This window comes from Lipophrys pholis (genome assembly GCF_963383615.2).
Source record: "Lipophrys pholis genome assembly, chromosome: 18".
Classification (NCBI taxonomy): domain Eukaryota; kingdom Metazoa; phylum Chordata; class Actinopteri; order Blenniiformes; family Blenniidae; genus Lipophrys; species Lipophrys pholis.
This window is the reverse complement of record NC_137646.1, coordinates 16,041,529-16,061,436: the sequence shown is the minus strand read 5'-3', so window position 1 is coordinate 16,061,436 and position 19,908 is coordinate 16,041,529. Positions and strand designations below refer to the sequence as shown.

The following is a 19,908-nucleotide window of genomic DNA, read 5'->3' as shown; positions in this document are numbered from 1 at the left end:
TTTCATTCAATTCAGTTGAATTTCAGATTGTATTATTCTCAGAAACGGTTAAAGTTTAGAAATGTTGCTTCTTTCATGCGTTAGTATCTAACAAAATGTCAGAATTTTGTAGATTTTTTTTTTCTTTTTAATGAAGTTTTCTTATCGAAAAAAAAGTGAACTTTGTAAAAGGTTCTTGTGTTTCAGCTCTTTTAACTTTTTACTGAGAGGGTCAGAAGCTCACACACACCTTGTTACTATTTGGTAGCTTTGCTTTTAAACTGGTTAGCTGGAAAACTCTCTCAGTAAGTTAGTGAGTTTGGCTTATTCCTTCTGACAGAGCTGATGTTGCAAAGCCCGGTTTTGTCGGCCTTTGTGCTCACTGTTGCTTTTTCTGTTTAAACTCGCAAACTTTCCATGGGATTGAGGTCGGGGCTTTGGGTCTAGGTCTCTCCAGGATCTTAACCACATTATTTTCAGGTCAGGCGTGTCAGACACATTTTAGTTCAGGGGCCACATGCAGCCCAATTTCATCCTGAGTGGGCCGCACCAGTAAAATAGTGACATAATAAAGTTTAGATTTAAAGTTTGTCTTTTGTTGTGGCACAGAGTATATGTGACCAAAATGTCAGTATTTTCACAAAATCAGTGATTACTACCAAAAATGATGACAATCTCAACATAAAGCAAATTTTACTAAAACCTTCTGGTGCATTATTCTGCATGTTTTTACAAACTCAACGTGATTGCACGGCTTTAAGACTAATGCTAGTTTGCTTGGAATGACGCGGCTCGATTTCTTGGCAGCATCACTGGTGTGTTGTGTCTGCTACTCCTAAGAAATGTGTGAAAAAACACTTTTGATAAGCAAACCATTGCTTACTGCAAGCACACTCAATTGTGTTGCAGATGCCGTGGTGGAGAATCATTCCTCAATTAAATGCACCATGTGGATTAAGAGTACATGCAATTTCTTTTTTAAGATCATTTAAACTTTTTTTAACAGTGTGCTTGTCATACAGAGCATGAGGTCATCCCAGAATGTATGTACTGATATAGTTTCACATCATAATAATTGCTTTATACACGTCACATGATCAGCCAAACAACTAAAGAAACATGTTTAGTTTCGACAATAAGGCGTTTGTAGATTTTCTGCGATTGTGTTAATGCTCAGGACCATGACATGAAAGTTAACTAAACGTTAAACATTTGCCTGGATATATGAAGTTTAAAAAAGCTGGAGTGGGATCCCTTTTTGCTTGAATGTTTGTCACTCAAAGTGACAAAAAGTAGTTCCAGTCTTCATTTGTGGATGCAGGCTGCTACAACAGTGAACTTTTGGACCGTGATGGCAATAGTAATCAATGTGATAATAGCAGCAGCACCTATTGTTAACATCATTATGAATAACAAGGGCGAAAAACACTAAAAACTACTTTTGTCTTGTCTTTTTCTTGACCTCCTCGCTTCTACATTCGGGGAGCAAGTGACTGAAATAATAAACTGTTGGGTAACTGATTTGAATTCCGATCGCGGCGGCGGCGTGTCCTCTATGGGTGTGTGAGTGTCACAAACAAGTGATAATAACAAAGTGACCTGTAACTCCGCGACTTAAAAGACATGGGACTACATTCAGAGCAAAATCAATCTCCTGGCTAGCTCCGAGCTGATGGCGTGCATCTAGGTCGCTTCCCAGTCTGCGACTTGACAGTCTGGTCAGGAGCAGATAAAGAAGCTGCATGGTCTACTGAAAGAAACAAAAAAAAAAAAAAAAGGCAGAAGGCAGAGACGCAGCTAGTGAGGGAAGAATAGAGGGAATCAGACAGGAATTGAGTACAGTGGCGTCCGGCGGACCCCGGAGGAACTCGAGAGTGGCCAGAAGGTCGACAGATAGATGATGATTGATGGTCGCAATCCGCCCACCGAGCCCGTCCAGGGAGGGCCTCTGTGTTGGAGTGGATTCTATAATCAAGTAAACTGACCCCTTCATAAAGCTTACCAGGCCCCGTACATGCCCTTTATGCCCTTCTGAAAATGGTCTGCGTTGTCTGGAAGTGTGTGTCCGCACAGCTTGAGAAAGTGCTACATTCACGTCTGTGGGAACACGAGTCCGAGGGTTTGATTATTTCGCCGTCCATCCTTTTATGTCTGTGTTTGTCTCCGGGTGTCTTTATGTGTCTGCCGGTGTTTTGATCTCTGTACGCTTCTGCCCGCGTGCCGATCTGTTCCTCCGTGTGTGTGTGTGTGTGTGTGTGTGTGTGTGTGTGTGTGTGTGTGTGTGTGTGTGTGTGTGTGTGTGTGTGTGTGTGTGTGTGTGTGTGTGTGTGTGTGTGTGTGTGTGTGTGTGTGTGTGTGTGTGTGTGTGTGTGTGTGTGTGTGTGTGTGTGTGTGTGTGTGTGTGTGTGTGTGTGTGTGTGTGTGTGTGTGTGTGTGTGTGTGTGTGTGTGTGTGTGTGTGTGTGTGTGTGTGTGTGTGTGTGTGTGTGTGTGTGTGTGTGTGTGTGTGTGTGCGTGTGCGTGCGTGTGCGCGCGCCGAGCCCTGTGGCGGCATCTTCTGGCCCTCGCAATCCTCAGGAGAGGGCGGTGTCATTTTTCACAGTGACAGGCAGCGGCCCACGCAGGGTGGCCCGGGGTCTCCAGACTAATAGTGTCTGGCCAGACTCTCTCCGCTCTTCTTCTTCATCTTCGCCTCCACCGACCACCGGCCACAGTCCCCTGATGGAGCCGAGGCAGAAAAATGATCTTGGCAGGGGCCGCGTCTGTTTTAGGCAGGCTGAGCAGGATCACGCTCCCATTTTGGTGGGGAACGAGGTTCCGGGGCAGAGAGATAGGCTTGCGGATAGCAACATTTAATTGTTGACGTGGATCAAGATCAGAGGTGAATGTATTTATTCACCTCAGGTTTAATCAAAGGACACCAGAATATCTGAGTGAAAATTAAAACCAGAACAATCCAGTTAGGATATTTCCCTTCCCCTCTTGAGCTTTCACACAGTGCTCTGTGACAATACCGCCAATGTGTTATGTCTCTGTGTCCTCTTTAGCTCCTCTTCAAAGGACCTTGACGCCTATTGCTCCCTACGGAGAGACATTCCTGTACAACAACCCTCAAAGTGCTGCGGTAAGACAGCACACACTCCCTCCGGCGGACAGTGAGTAGCGGCTTCGCTAAGAGGAACAGACATTTCTCAGATCTTCAGCAAGATCGTTGGCGTTTCAGCCGTAGCCTGCCCGCCAGACTTCCCCCTCTTGTGTTAATGTTGTCGCCATGGACACATAGCAGAGTGGAAAATGTGCTTGTTTCAGTTTGCCCCCGGAGGTTAATGGAAATGTCACCTCGCCACTAAAGTTAACATAGTTTAGTGCGGCGACGCGATAACGCTGTCTGACTGAAAGATGGACACTTTCTTCTCATCTGATGCTAATCTCCGTCCGTGCTCTATAGGTGCAGGGCGCTAAAGAAGGGCTGCAGAAGGGCTTCAAGGACAGGATCAAACCGAAGAAGCAGAGGTACAGTATGCTGAGTGGAACACACTGTACTTCGAATTCAAAAAGAGAACTGAATGGGTGACCACTGAAAAAAAAGTTTGTGGTTTGTCAGTTTGTGGTAGAGTACAATGAGCTCAGGGGAAGGAAGTGATCCACCCCCCCACCCCCACCCCCACCCAAACTCTGCACATCTCACCGTCTTAATTACTTTTACCGCAGGGTGGGATCAAATTTATCTCCCTTACAACGGGATTAAAGCTACTTCACCGGAAGACCAGACAAAACACATCAAAGAAGTGTCTTTAAAAATCGAAGTAAAGCAGAGCTGTCACCTTTCACACACTGAGACTCAAACTCACACATTTAACTCTAAACTCACACACAGTTCACCTCGCACTAAGTGATTCGCTTCGCTTTCATGCTGGATTTTCTGTCGGGTAATGGTTGTCTAATCCATGGACGTTAATAGCGTTCGTTGAAGGTGCTGGCTCGGGGGCCTTTATTCAGAAAGTTAAAAAACGATATTGGAAAAGGTTCTCGCAGTTTAAGTTCAAATAGGAATTCTTGAGTCACAAAAGACTTTGACGTGCAACTTCTTTTACTGAAGTAAAAGTAAGAGAGTGCACAGTCTGTGATCAATTTTTCTTTTTATTTATGCATCCTTTTAAGGTTTTTGTTAGGCCTGTTTTGCTGCTGGCGGGTGGTTCAATGATCAGCTGCAGAAGTGCACACAAATAAATGTGATACACACGGATACTCCGGCTTAATCATCGGATCATGAGTCACTTGTATTAAATCAGAAACTAAATCGTGAAAACAAAACTTGTCTGGCTGCTATTTCCATTTAAGAGGTCATGTTTTAAAACGTAACTTGAGTACAGAAGGTTGAAGGAAAAACTACAGTAACTTGCACACTCTGACTCTGGTCTTACATTTGATTTAGTCCTCATTGCATCATTAGTTTCATTACACTTTAAATTATGGTTCATAATTATCACATCAAAAACACTCCTCTCTATGGTTGTGTAGCTTCATTAAGAGAGCTGATAACAATATTTGGTCAATTTTGCAGAAATTAGCTGAGCCGCTTTGCAAATCATGCAGCCTGGCGATGTATTCGGAGGGGTGGGGGGACTTGGGGTCAGGTAATTATTTCCAGCCTCGGCTATGAAACACTCCTCTTCCAGTTTTAAACGTGTCAATCAATACCACTAAGCCAGTAGGATGATTTCTGTATGATTGGCTGGGATTAGTTGGGTAGAGTATGAAGATGGAACGGCTCTGCCCTGCATCTGAAGGCACCAGCAGAAATGTTACAAATGATTTGGTTGCACAGGGAAGGCATTGTAACTGTTGCTTATTGAACCGCAGCCAGGGGCAGAAAATGATCACAATTTTCCATAAAAGCCTCATTCACTTTCTGGGAAGTCCGCGGAGGATGCCCATGGGTTTCTGGTCAACCCATGCTGACAAGCTTGACCTTAAACGGGGCTGGCTCAGCCCTGCTTTCGGTTTTAATGGTAAGCGAATTTCATTTGTTGCGGGCAGATTTCAGCTCATCTGAAAATCACAAAGTACAAGAAAGAGAAGTCGTTTGTAAGACAATGGTGCGCCAGTTTGCCGAGATGCAATCATTTTAGAATAGGGGGGGAATTTTTGATTGTGTATCAGTATGTAAGAATCATTGAAACATACAGATGCAAAAAAAATGTTTTGTCGTCACATCTTTCAACTCAACCAATCCTCATAATGGAGTGTTTTTTTTTTAATACTCCCATATAGCTTTAATTTTCTTAGAGCGAGTGTAGACCGCTGAAATCAAAGAGAGGACTGTTGTCTTGACTGTGGTATGACGGAGCTTGACCACTTGGCCTGAAATGAACCCTGCAGTGTCTGTGAGCTATTGTTCAGAATGAAGATGAGCTCCTCTGCTTCCACGGGCTGATAGTCTGCACACACTGTATCAACGCTCTGGAAAGCGGTTTCAAATCTAATAATGTCAAATGGTTTTATTATTTTGATGCACTGTTGGAACTGTGTTTGGAGGGATGCGGGCTGTACATTAAGGTTACTTCAGCTGTGGACCACATTCTGAGTTTAAAGTTCATAAATTTGTTTACCTCTTCATGGTTTGTTGATCAGATTTTTAAAATCCTTTAGAGCAGGGGTGTCAAACATAAGGCCAGTGGGCCAAAACTGACCAGCAAGAGGCTCCAATCTGGCCAAACCACCAAGCAAATTGTAAAAATTTCAAAGAAAACTGATTTTTTTAAAACACATTTCTTAAGATATAGCGAACATAACACAACACTGAGACCCGAGCTGAGATGTCTGTACTACTGCCATGAAAGATAGCAAATTAGCAATATCCTCAAAGCCATGCTGTCAGGGTGAGTATGTAAAAACGCCCGTATGCATCCCCTCATCTGAAATGTGTTTGACACCCCGTCTGTAGACCTTCTTTCTGTTGTTTTCCTAAAACTGTAATGGCTTTAGTTTTTCAATTAGGTTTTTCATGCTATAATTTATGTGCATGCTACATGTGACGCAATCATGCAATTAATCTTAATTTTGTCATTCTGTAGAAAAAAAGCACCCAAACTGAAGTCCAAGCGGAAACCGTGTCCACCGGCACCAACTGTCCCGGACCCTTACGAAGAAGAGTATTCAACTCTGGAGGACTATGCCAGCAGTTTGCCACAGGTTTGTTTGGACCACGGTTTTGCCTCCACGACCGACACATCTGCTGCTGCGGGACCGGCAGCCTCTGGCTCCAAAGACGAGGCCTCGATCATGGTGGAGTGCGACCTCTACTCCGAGCCTACAGACGCCCTCGGGCCTGACATTTCCCCCTACGCATGCTTCTACGGAACTCCCAAACGCCAGGTGCTCAAAGTGGGTTGGCTGGACAAGCTGTCGCCTCAAGGGTAGGTGCCTTCATAGTTGATGAATTTTCACTTTCACTGCGCCTTTCACCTGTTTCCTGAGACTTCTGGAGTTTGCGCAACTCTTCGACTGCTTCCACATGTCAGATTACGCTCGGCAAGGTAAAAACATCATCACTCCCAGTTTATAGTCTCACGGGACTTGGTAGTTTCATAGTTGAGAGTTGCTATTATAGCAATCCAACGTGGTCGTCTGTCCATACGAATGTCCGTGTGCTCCCCATTGTGGATGTTGTACCGCAAAAAAAAGCGATGCGTTTTGACTTGAAAGACTGCTGTGTAAACGGGGTCTTCATCAGCAACTGTTTTCTGGCTCATTTGTCTGCAGACACATTTATTTTGTACTCTTCTTTCTGTCTTCTGATGTATTCCTGATCAGTACTTGCACGTGCAGAAGCTTCAAACTGAAACACAGAGCATCATCACAATCAAAAGGAAAGCAGAAAATAACAGGATATAACCTTTGTGTATAGTGTTGCTGAGCACAGCGTGATTGCCTTTACCTAGTTTGGCTCTCCGGGAAAAGCTTACCGTGTCTGTCTGGAGTTACTTGGTGCAGCACGTACCGCCGCTGTTGGAAACCAAAGCTATCAATCATTTACTTCCTTTTTATAGTTTATTTCACCACCTTATCTGCAGAAGTTTGGCAAACTGCCTTCCCTTCTGTCTGTTTAGTATTCAAACTGAGAGTGGTCATTTGTTTTGATTAGACTAATTGACAGCTGTTGATATGACTCTTGACTTTAATGAATCAGTGGCACTCTTGATGAAATATGAGTACCTGCGCAGAACAGATGACTGATTTACTGTCTCCGTGACTGCTTCGGATTGTATAGTATGTATAGTGTATAGTGTACAGTATAGCTGGGTCTTGCACTTAAAGCTGGCATAGTTGGGTGGATTTGGGAACTTGCTGGACTCAATTTATTTATTCATTTATTTTTGCAGGAATTGTGTTTTTCAACGGAGATGGGTGAGGTTTGATGGCAAGAGCCTGGCATACTACAACAATGACAAGGTAGGTGTGAAAAAACAAAAAAAGAACTCTAAAAATTCGCTTCTTGCAGGCTCGTGGACAAACTTCCCTTCCATGGTTCTCCTTCCTTGGTGACACACCCACAGCGTCCCTGTGACGTTACCATTAAATAATCTGTACTGTACCAGTAGCAGCTGAGCCAAGTACCCCTTAAGTGTTCCTTTCTTTTCCTCCGCCTTCTCATTGTCATCATCATTAGCTTGGCGGAGCAGAGAACAGGGGCAAGGACAGAGCGACATTACACCACGCATGACGGGCCAGGGCTCTCTATGCCCGCCCAGCCATACAGTAAAGTACATTGATGTTGGCACCTGACCAGCTCTCTGCACAAGAAAGAGGGAAAGAAAAAGAGTGAGGGAGAGGAAAGACTTCTGTTTTTGCTTCCCTCAGCATTTCTCCGAACTCCGTCCCTCACTGTGATAGTGGAGTTTGATATTTCGCATACTGTCGGCTGCCTCGTCACTAGAGGAAGAGAACGACGGGCTGGGGCGAGGTGAGAGGGTTGAGAGTTTGAAAATAAGACGCAGTGCAATATGAAAACAAGATACCAGGTTTACCTCGCCTAATTTGATCATCGCCACAGCCCTGGTCATGTTCCTAAATTAAAACGCTGTGATGTGACTGGCTCTAATTTGAATGATAAAATACATTGGAAAGGAAAAATACGTAATATTTTTGTTTGATGAAAATCAGTATTACCTAAAAATAACAAGCCAAATGATACAAGACAACACTCAAGAACATTTTGTCACTAACTATCCCCAGCCTGGTCAGTCTTGTAATACAAGTTTTTCTCCACCATGTGGTGTATTGAGTCTCTCAAAGAGCCAGCAGGAGGAATATGTAACACAATGACAGAAGCGCATTGTGACGTTTATGTTATTTTCCATGTGCCAGGATTACTGTTGAACCACAACATATGGTCACCGTTTCATTTCTCTGAATTTACAGTAATACTTACACTTCCCCACTATTCTGGACCATGTCACGAACACTCGAAAAGAACAGTCAAGTCTCAAAAGGACGGACTCAAAACCACTACTGAAAGCACAACACTGGCGAGACCGAAACTCACCAAAGTGGCCCTTTTTAAAATATTTCTCCTTTGCTCGGCGCTGCATGCAGCTGGTGACGGTCAGCAGAAATCTAAAGTGTACACAGTCGCTATGCGAGCAATTGCAGTGTTTTTTTGTAAAGGACTTGCTGTGCTTTTATCCTGGATTCTCGAGTCTGACAATGTGCTTTACCTTCATCTTCCCACTAATGACCGTAGGATGCGGCTTTGCAAGTGAGAACAAACACATTTCTGTGTGTGCGTGTGAGCAGTGACCTCTTACCCCCCCCCCCTTCCTAGGGCCAGCTTGTTTTCGCTGCAGAAGCGCTGCACAACATCACAATCAATGATGTGGGACCTGTCTGATGCCTGCTCGTTAATCACTTACTAATTATAGCCCTCCATGCTCTCTTGCCTCTTTCCCCCGGTTTTCTCTTTCCATTGCATTTGTTGCTTTATTTATCAGGACACGCTCTGTCGACAGCAGGGCGGGAATCGGCAGGGAGGCCAGCGAGTCAGCACTTTATACTCCGTGTCACTGTCAACGCGGCCGTGACAGCCTTTGGAAAGATGAAAGTTTGTGTGTGTGTGTGTGTGTGTGTGTGTAAGTAAGTAAGAAAACTGGAATTGTTGTTTAGAGTTTCTAAAGTCTAAAAAGACTTCTAAAGTCCTGCCAATGTGACTCTTCCCCTCTGAGACAGCAGAGGGCTTCACCATGTTTTGGGTGAATGGAGAGGTTGAGTACAATCGCTCCGTCATCCCCGCTTTGTGCGGCCAGCTGAGGCCCTGCGCCGCCCTTTGTGCCACCCACTGCCACCTCCACAGAGCGAGCGCGGGGGGTAGAGAAAGATTACAAGCAAATCTCTCAGAACTGGTTTATGTCAGAAATTGAAATTCGGCTTGTGCGGCTCCTTCTTTGGAACAGCGCAGAGCCATGTTTGCGTGCAACCGCAGCAATTGCTGTACCTCTCATGTAACGGAACCTTTTTGTGTTGTCGTGCTGTTGTGGTGACATCCCAGTTCAAATGTGCAGAAGTCGTCTCGGCAGACTTGTGCTGATTACAAGATCATTCCGGTTGGAGAGATCTTACGGCGGTGTTCAGGAGAAACGGTTCATGCTGTGTGCGTGTGTTTGTGTTAGTGTGTGTGTGTGTGTGTGTGTGTGTGTGTATAGATTGGCAGCTAATTTTAGATAGATTCACAGAGGTGCAGTCACTCTGACGTTATGACTCTTCTTATTGTGTGTGACTGTTATACAGCGTTACCTTTCAATGTGGTTGTCTTGTGGTCAGCCGAGGGTTACAGATTAGATTGAAAATGTATTTCTGATGTGTTCGTACTCTGTTCCTTGTTGTGTCTGCTCAGAAAATGGAAAATTTGTTGCTATTATTTAATTTATTTATTTTTTATATACGCTCACTACAAACCCAAGTACTGTTTTGAGCCCAACTTCTAAATCCAATTTTAAGATTGGAGTCTTTTCAATAGACCATGGACTAACAGTACAAATGACTCACCGCTCCTGTGCTTGTAATTTGACACCAGCCTCACGACTCTGCCAACTGCAACACACAAACACATTAGAGAATCCTGGATCAGCTCTGGTGAATAGGTTTCTTCAAGCAATATCTGGTTGCATTCATCCTGGCTCCTCATAAAACAGATTAAAGTCTGGGAATCAAACTCAGGTCTTCTTCCTGTGAGGTGACAGCGCTCACTATTCCATTGTGCCACCCATGCAACATTTTCACAGAGACATTTCCTCGAGAGATAACTAGCGTATATGTTCAGTCTTTATGTATTGAATGAAGAGGTGGAAATACTTCAGAAATCTCCTCTTAAATAGTGGATGATGCTTTCTGAACCAAGACTTCCTCGGCGGTTGAGTCTCCCAATGTAAACGATTGGATTGAAATGTGAAGACGGCATGGACCAAAAATGTGTAAATCAAGCTGATAACGGGTGTTGGAACCTGTCCGTGTTTTGTTTTGTTTGAAGCACTTTATGTGAGCTCTCAGCTGGTTAAAACAGCCCCAAAGTTCCTTCTGCTCCGGATCCAGAAAGTGAATAAAGCCTTGTAACATAATCTTCATACCTTAAAAAAAAAGCTGCCAGGTGCTTCACCTGCCGGCTTGAGGGGGAAAAGTGTCCGTGTGTGAACACAAAGAGAACTGGATTTCAGTTTGGTCAAGCTCGAGGGTTTAGTATTACAAGCTCTGCGACAAAGTCCAGGATACTATTGTATTTTTTTTTTTTTTAGTTGCTCGTGAGGCTTTTCCCCTGTCATATCTGTACACAAAAAAACAACAAAAAACCGACACGCTGGAATATTCCCATGCTTATTCTATTTCTCCAACTTTCACCACCGGAAAGCAAACCCCAAAAAATCTTTTGTAGTTGAAAATCCACAGGGATCTTTCAGCCCCAGACAGAACTAATCGCACTTAATCGCAGTCGCAGCTTGAAGGTCTCTGGCCGTGGTGATGTCATCGCAGGGGTATCGGAGGTGGCGTGGGAGAGTGGAGAGATCCTCAGTCTCACTTCTCCCTCTCTGCAGCATCCTTTCCAAGCCGTCTGATCAATCACGCCTTTCGCCTGATTTCGTCAACGCCGGGATTGACTTGGTTCGATCCCTTCGGGAGACGTAGTCTTCAGGGTCTTGATGTGGTGTCGTGTGTGTGTGTGTGTGTGTGGAGGTGTGTATATATGTGTGTGTGTTTGCGAAAACAGTCCAAAGCCTGGCTTCGGGGTAGTGAAAGGGAAGAGGAGCGGTGGATGGCTGCGAGGGATGAAGGGATGAGAGGATGGGGGGTGCGGGGGATGGGAGATGAGGCGGGAGTGGAGGCCAAAGGGGGAGATGAGGTTTTAGGACCAGAGATCAGTCTCTGTGTGTGTCGGTCTGTCAGCTCGGGAGTCTGTCTGACGTTCAAAAGCTCTCCTGCCGAGCCCGAAAGCTCCTCCACTCACATTCTCCCGGATCTTGTTGAGGCCGCCGTGCTGACGCTTGACGTTACGCCTGAAGTGACAGTTTTAAGTTGAATGATTGTGAGCAAATTGGACGAACGCAGGTCCAGTGTCTTTGAAGGAAAATGAGGAGCAGCTGGTATTATACTTTTCGACAAAAATAGAAGAACATTTTCCCTCTCGAAACTCTGCTAATTGCTCTTATTTCTTCCCACACACTGGTAGACTGTTGTGATGTTACACAAACAATTGTTCTCGGTAAAATGTGGTTTAATGAGGGCTGTTAATTGTTCCAAATGTTTTTGGAGTTTATGTTGGAAATAAAAAAAATAGATGCCTACGCTCAATACCTTGGGTATTGGTAGTGCGTATTTCTGAACGCATGGGTTATTGTGAGTGGATGTAACAAATAAAAATTCCAATATATAGACACAGAAACAATTTAGGCAAACTCTCAGTCCAATTAAATGTGTAACCTGGAAGAAAAAAAACTATGTTGACTTAAAGTTTTGATCAATATTTTTAATGAATGAACTAAATTGAAGTGGTTAAAATGAGCGAGAGCACCCGATATGAGCGGCACCAACATCTTACCTCCGGTCCTCAGACTTCCTCGGCTTGCTTGACGTTTTCACATCTGTCAACTCGGCGATTCCCTCCTAAAACTCGCACGGCAACTTTTTGAGTCACTTTGAAGTCTCATACCAGTTGTGCATCTGTTTCATCTGGCAGCAGATTAAAAAACTAATAAAAGTAAACTGTTAGTGACGGGCACCATGCCCGTCACTAACAGTTGGTAACTAACTGAAACCAGCTGTTTTAATTAATGGTGAGGCAACGATTGGATAAACAAAAGTCAATTGTAATAGTGAGAACTTACTAGAAATGTTTGACTAAACCAGTTTGAATGAGTTTTTTAAAGGACTCTTGCATACATTACACCCACATTTCACATTGCGAGTGAATGCGACTTGTGTCAACTTGGGTGTAATCTCTCGTGGAAATCCTAGTATAATAAGTGAAATGCCTTGAGTTTCGAATCACCTGAACCATCCGCCTATTCCTCCAATCAATCATACGTGGATCTAATCATCCATCCTGCCGTCCACCTTCTCTTCGTACCGCGTGGGAGGAAACCGGACGACCTTGAGAAAAACCCACGCGCATACTTGCAAACACAAACATGCAAAAGTCCCCCGAACTTGGAAATCAAACTAGTGTTTGCACCATCTGAAAGAACTGACCCGCTCAAACCTGACTTGTAAGAGGGGCGGGATATGAAATTGCGGCCCGTCTTTGATTTGCAGTACACAATGGTGCACTTTGAGACTGGGAAAAAAATAAAATAATCTACAACCCCGGTGTGGATGCTGTTCATCTGCATAGGAAGATAATATTGTGTCAGCTTTTGCTGCTTATATTTACAGCCTGTTTTGTTGTCCCCCCCCCCCCCGCCCCCCAAGTGGCAGAAGAACAAGAAATCAATGACTGCGGCTTTAACCTAGGAGTTGGAGGCAGTCCAGACTTCAGCTCAAAAAGCCGGCCTCAGACTTTGGCTCGGGCTCGTCTTGGACTCCAGTGCTTTTGGTGAGGATTTGATTCCCTTAAGACTTAAAAGCCTGAAGTCATGACCTTGTCCGAGTGAGAGACAATACGGAATAATTGAAAGTGTAACCGACAAGCATGGCGTGATCGCAGGTCTTCCGACGTCAATACATTACGCGATCGCAGATGTGCTCCCAGAAGAAGAAGAAGAAAAAAAAAAAAAAGAGAACAGACACTATTGACGGAGGTTTGAAGATGAAATTTAGACTTGCAAATGGCTGGTTTCGGGGGGAAGGGTTGTGCCCTCGGTCGGCTCTTTCTCCGAGAGGTTCAGCCTGGGAGCGTCATGCAGAAAATATTCCATGCGTCTGACTCGGTGAGAAGCTGACCGGGGATGCACTTGTTTTTCTCAGAGCTGCAGTTCTCTGCAGCAGCCAGTTGGTGTCCCCATCCCTCCACTGGAAATCCCATGGTTTGGAGGCGCTAAAACCTTAACTCCATGCTGGTGGTAAAACTCCTTCCTCCTTCTTTTTTTTTTTTTTTTTGCTTCTATCCTCCCTCCTGTTTTCTCTCCACGGTCCCTCCATTATTGTAGGCTTTTGCGCCAATGCTCTGCCTTAATTGTCTCCTGAAGTTTACCGTGTTGTTTTTTGAAAGAGGTGTTGTTCCTGCCTTCCCTGATGCGTCTGAATAGAAGCGACGCGGCCCGGCGAAATGACACGCGAAAATGAGCGGTGGCGATGCGACTGGGATGAATAGATGTGGGAGTGGAGGAGTTGAGAGTGGGAGGAGGTCAGAGCGAGGGGAAATGAGAGTGGAGGGGATCTTTGGCACGGTGGCGTCGAGTCAGGTGTGTCTGTTATTGGCGAAAGAGCGATAGTTAGGCCTCATTGCTTCCTTGGCAGCCCGTCCCCCCCCCCTTGAGATTAGTCTATAAACACCGTGCGCGCGTGGGCGGCATTGCCTCGCGTCCCGTCTAAATCCACCACCTCCACGCTGACCGCTCGCCTTCCTCCTCCCGTCTCCGCCGACTCCGCTTCTTGGAGTATTTACAGATGCGCGGCGCGCAATTAAACAACTCTCATCCTCCGTGACCCCAAAACTAGAATTAAAACAATTAATTACCGCTAGCCCGTTCTGGGGTATAATTATCAGCTCGCAGCCTCCGCGATAATTTATGCCACACGTGCGTACACGCTTATTCTCTCCTTTCCTCACCTTCCTTTAACTTCACTCTAAATTTAGAGGGAGAAAGAGTCTGATATTGGTGTGAAACTCCCGGGGAGCGAGACGCACGAGGCTGGCTGTCGGTAATTAGGTTGAGCCACTTCTTGCCATTGTTAACATCCTGCTTTATTATGAGAGAGACTCCTTCCTGACCCTCTTAGGCATCTTCATTTCTACACGATGGCTCTCTTTGCCCACACGCCCCCTTTTTTCTGTCCTCTTCTTCATCTTTTCCTTCTTAATCTCTGTTTTTTCTACCTTTTTTTTCCCTTGTATCTTTCCATTATCTTGCTCTCCGTTCTCTCCTTGGCCTTTCACACAACCTAATTTCTCTCTGTCTCCTTTAGTTTTTTTTCACACTCCCTCCATCCGTCCATCCATCCATCCGTCCCCTCCCCCCCGCTCTCCCTAACCGACTGTGTCGGCTAGTGTATTTTTGGCCCCACGGTCTCTAGAAATAGGCTTTTTGTGGATGGCAAGGTCATTGGCTTAATTAAGAATGGCGCGAAGGAGTCAGAAGTTCATGTCCCCCTTTTTTTTTCTATTTTCTTTCCCGTCATCCTTCCTTCCCCTCACGTGGTGCTGCATTGTCTCCGAAAAAAATGTGACTGGGATAGAGCGTGTGGAACAAAAAGTGCAGTATTGTGACAAAACATTTCTGCACAGGACTGCGGAGAATCAAAATTCAGGTCAATCTTGTTGAAGAGCGACAGGCAGCGAGCAGAGGAAATACTTTTTTTTTTTTTTTCATACTTTGCAATGATAATGACATTATCGACATGAATAATGCAATGTCTGCTATGACCCCTTTCTCTCCCTTTTATTTTTTATTTTTTTAAACAACTCACTGATTGCCGTGCTGTCACGGAAATGTAACGTACTGTCCCCTCCACTTAAGTCTATTGCAGGAACATTAAAGGTGTTTCTTGTTTTTATTTTTTGGGAACTTCTTTCAAGGCGTTCTTTGTTACGCTTCAAGTTTTGAACACGGATTCACTGGTGGCGGCGTTGCGTCCCCGCTTCTTTAGTGGTGATGATATTCAGGTTTGATTTCTTATTTTGGGACCCCCTCTGTCTCGTTCACATTGACCCAGTACTTTAATTGCCATTGTCAGGGGAGACCGTTAAGAGGGTCATGAAACCTCTAGTGCAACATCCTCCTTTTTTTGGATGCCTCCGCTTGAGCTGCTGGGGGAAAAAAACAATACACATAACCGAATCCCACTTTACCCAAGCACTTCCTGTACTTTTTTCTTTTTCTTTCTTTCTTTTTTTTTTTTTTTTAAACTTCTTTTTTCTGCTCAAATCCCCCAGTGTAGCATGCACGGCGCTTTTTAAATATTTGAGAAGTTTGTTTTCAGCATGTAGATTTGTTTTAAAATGCCTTCCAACACCCAAATGGCAGCTGTGTGTGTGTGTGTGTGTGTGTGTGTGTGTGTGTGTGTGTGTGTGTGTGTGTGTGTGTGTGTGTGTGTGTGTGTGTGTGTGTGTGTGTGTGTGTGTGTGTGTGTGTGTGTGTGTGTGTGTGTGTGTGTGTGTGTGTGTGTGTGTGTGTGTGTGTGTGTGTGTGTGTGTGTGTGTGTGTGTGTGTGTGTGTGTGTGTGTGTGTGTGTGTGTGTGTGGGCGGGCATCTCTCTCAAGGCCGTTTTCGGCACCTTCACTCCAAAATTATGCACATTTCAAGATCTGAGTTTGAGGTCAAAGATCGCATCAACGGAAGTCCGACTCGGCTTGTTTCCCCCGTACGCAGCTCATTTTCAAACCTATATTGGTTTCGAGTTTCCTGTTTGTATTCCTCCCGCGACGCTTTGGATTCAAACGCTTCTTGTCCGAGAGCCGTGTGCCATTTATCAAAGATATTGCTTGAAAGGGAACAGGAGGAACTATTTCTGCAAATAAATGTGACGCCGCATTGAAGGGATACGGCTGGAGTTTGATGAGGATGTCTGTCAGAGCTGCCTGCAGTTGAATGCAATTGTGGCTGACGGTAATACGTCTCGGAATCGCGCATGTATTGATGCAAACAAAGCGCCAGAAAATAGTAAATGTGGGTCTGCAAAGTCATATAATAGGAATAGGCAACAATTCAATACAAGCATGCATGAAGCCCTTGTCTTTTTCAATCTACATGTTTTGTTTTTTTTCCTCTATGCGCGCTTCAGGAGTGACGTTCACGTGTCTATCTTTGTCTCTCTGTGCAGGAGATGTACTCCAAAGGCATGATCCTCGCCACTGCGATCCGGCAGGTGCGTGGACTGGGAGACAACAAGTTCGAGGTCGTCACTTCCCTCCGGACGTTCGTCTTCCGGGCTGAGAGAGAAGGTACAACAAGTGCATCCTCGCCTCCTTTTGTGCTGCATTCCTGCAGTCCTCCATCAGCTGCTCGTTCTCTGCTTTGTGCCTGCCGCCGTCGCTCCCACCGACTGTTTTTGTCCCCTCTCCTCCTTTTGTGTGCTCCTCTTTCTCCTCTCCTCTTTCCCAATCATACTTTACCTCTGCGACAATCTTTTCTCTCTTTTTAGCTTTTGTTTTCTCTGCATAGTTCTTTTTTTTTTTTTACCTTCTTCTTCTCGCCCCTTTTCTTGCTCCGTCTATTCTTTTCGGTTATAATGGAAGTTTTACACGCCTCGGGATGATTTAGCAAAATGGCCCCCCGTCTAAAGAAATGTCATATTTTGGGGAAAATACTTTCATTTTCTTTCTTTCAAAATGCGTATGAATAGATTCTTCAGCCTTCTTTGCAAAACATTTTCCTTCTTTTTTTTTTCCAATTTTTAGACACTTTGAATATTAATATTTTATACAAGTCAGTTAAATAAATGTCCTCAAAAAGCCACTAACTTTTAATCGCCTTTGAGGAAAGTACTTTTATTGGAGAATTTAGCGCAACAGCACTTCGCCATAGGCAACGTAAGTGTAAACAAACTTCAGTATGAATAATTTGCACTCTTTCCACCTGTATCAGCTTTTAAAACTTAAAAAAGAACTGCGAAAAAAATTGATAGTTTATTTTTTTTGTTTTGTTTTTCTCATTTGGTTCATCTCTACTACGACTGTACTACATACCTCTGTAAATGTCAAGACCGAAAGATCTGAGCTTTAATCCGCACGCCTAAATAGAGTTGTTACTTTTTAAACCCATTGTTACAAAACTTTCTTTTAACCAATTGGCCTTCAGTTCATCAGCGAGTGTCACATTAATACCATTTGGTTGTTGGCCGTTGATTTTCTTTATTTGTTTTATCGGTGTAGCCCCTCGGCTAGATGAACAAATGCTGGAGCCGATCCCAGCAGATATTTGTCCACCCTGGACAAGTCGCCAGACCAACGCCTAAACAGCTAGTTTGCTAAACAGTGGGTTATGAGAGGCAGCTGGGGAACATGCAAACTCCCCGGCAAAGGGCTCTGTCGGGAAACCAGTGGGGATGGTTGCGAGTACACCAAGTTCCCCATTGATTTGCCAAGCCGCACTATATGTACGGCTGGTACCTTCTCTTTTGAATTTAATGAATTTTTCGACTGCGTAAAGTAGCTGGAATATCAGGAGAGAGAAGAAAAAAAACTGCCTCCCTAACTCTCTTAAAGGGAATAAAATACACCTCTCACAAAGTGTTACCCACTTATAGGAAGAGTCAGACTGAAAACGCCCCCAGAAACTGTCTGACGCTCTTTCTTGAATGCACAAACATCAAATTTGTATTAATAGTCATATCGCACTTGTGGAAAAGGAGCAAATAAGTGTAATTCATAAAATGTTATTCCTCAAAGTTATTTTAAAGTATTAAATGAACAAGTGCGACTTTGCGTGACTGGGTGTGTATGTGGAGATCTCGGTGGCACTAATGACTTGGCGTCCCCGCCTGAACCTTTTGCTACGGAGCCAATCTCCTGGGACAAAGTATGTAAAAAATGGGAAGTGGAAAAAAAATAAAATAAATTTTTTTTATCTCCCTGGAATTGCTCTTTAATAATCTCATTCCTCTTTCCCTCTCTTCATCTCTCTGTCAGACAAAACACAGTAAGAGTTGTCTCTGCTTATCGCCGTTCGGCGGGGGAAGCGTTGTCTGCGTCGGTGCCTATGAGAGGGGAACGAAACACTTTCCGCTCTTTTCCGTCCTTCCTGCGCTACTTGATGGCAGTCCATTAGGCGGCTCAGGTCAGACGGCTCGCCCGCTAATCGAGGGGTCAGATACTGGCCGACCTTTTGATTCTGGTGAATAAGGAGAAACTGAGGGTTCCGCGATTATGGCGGCGAGAACCTTTTGACTTGTCTGTGTGGTCCAGGGTGAAGGTGTCAGAAGACCTCAGGCTAAAAATACTTTAATTGAATAAGGCCTCGGTGCAAGTTATTGACGTACGGACATCTGTCAAGCCGAGTATAGAAACATCAATACTTGACTTGCTCATCATTGTTATCGAGCATCAGCTTATGGGCTCGTGTGGTCATTTAGTGCTTGGCGCTGAGTTCGCTGTGATGTTTGAGGCTTAAAATATCTCTTCATTCGTCGATGTCTGCCCAGCGGTGGGTCTCGTGGAAATCTTGTGATGAGACAAACACAAGTTCTTACATCAGAAGCGTTCGGTTGGGCCAGTGCTCTTCTTTGTGGAAAAGCTCATTGCCCTCGCTTACTACTTTTATATACATTTAGGGGCGGCTATAGCTCACTTGGTTGCTGGTTTGATTCCCCATATGTTGGAGTGTCCTTGAGAAAAAACACTGAATGGCAGCCGTCTCTTTTGCTGTGTGAATGATATTTGCAAAGTGCTTTTTGGGGGGGGGGCTTTTAAATTAATCAATAAAGAGCGATACAAGTGCCCTCCATTTTCACGTTTACCATATTCAGGCTAATTTGTGTGTATGACAGTAATCACACTTGCTGCTTTCACGTTTAATTTAAAGGCTTAAATTCAGACATTTTGTGATCTAAATTAAATAAATGATGGGCAAGAGGGCTTTGCACCCCCACCCTCCCAGGAATCACTGGCCTAGAGTGTAGGGCAGCCGTCTTTGGCTCTGATTATCGCCGGTTTGATTCCCACAGCCGACAGCCCACCACTCCCAGTCCATAAGATTGGTCAAATGCGGAGAATTTTTTTGGGGATCGGAAGTTCACGTGTTTGATTCCCACAGCGGAGAGGTCGCCACGGTGGGTCCCTGAGCAAGTCTTACGACCCTCATCAGCTTCCATATATATATATCATAGTACAATGCTATGATCATATCTTAAAAAGCAAACAAACAAATAGTGGTAATAACGAGAGCTGAATAAATCCCAAAGTGACACTCTCAGGGTTGTTTTTATACTCTTTATACTAATGCATAAAGCAATTTGAAGGCATTTATGTAGATAATTCATGAAAAACATGAAGAGTTGATAGAAAAGGTGAAACTTTTTGATGACATTTCAGTTTTTCTTGAATGTCTTTGCAAGTTGTTTATATAAATCCCAGAGCTCAAATATATCTAAACTTAAGCTAATTTCATTTGCAACAGCTAGTTTACTTTCAGAAGAAAATTGACAATGACTAGTCTCTGTATATATGTACATCTATTAAAACTAGACTAGAATTGGTGTTTCCCTAAAGGCTGAATATCAAAGTTATTAAGTGTCATGCTCTCTTTGGAACCTTTGAATTGAGTCGTGTTAACGTTAGTTTGACTATGTA

The 19,908-nt window shown here is 44.2% G+C and overlaps 1 protein-coding gene across 1 annotated transcript in view; it reads left to right on the top strand.

Annotated features, from left to right (window-relative positions):
• Positions 1-19,908, top strand: part of arap2 (ArfGAP with RhoGAP domain, ankyrin repeat and PH domain 2) — a 148,979-nt gene that overhangs the window by 8,130 nt on the left and 120,941 nt on the right. The window contains exons 4-8 of the mRNA XM_080486352.1: positions 3,026-3,102; positions 3,427-3,491; positions 6,056-6,397; positions 7,364-7,433; positions 16,443-16,563. Coding sequence (XP_080342478.1) covers positions 3,026-3,102; positions 3,427-3,491; positions 6,056-6,397; positions 7,364-7,433; positions 16,443-16,563 — 675 coding nt within the window. The remainder of the gene's footprint in view (positions 1-3,025; positions 3,103-3,426; positions 3,492-6,055; positions 6,398-7,363; positions 7,434-16,442; positions 16,564-19,908) is intronic.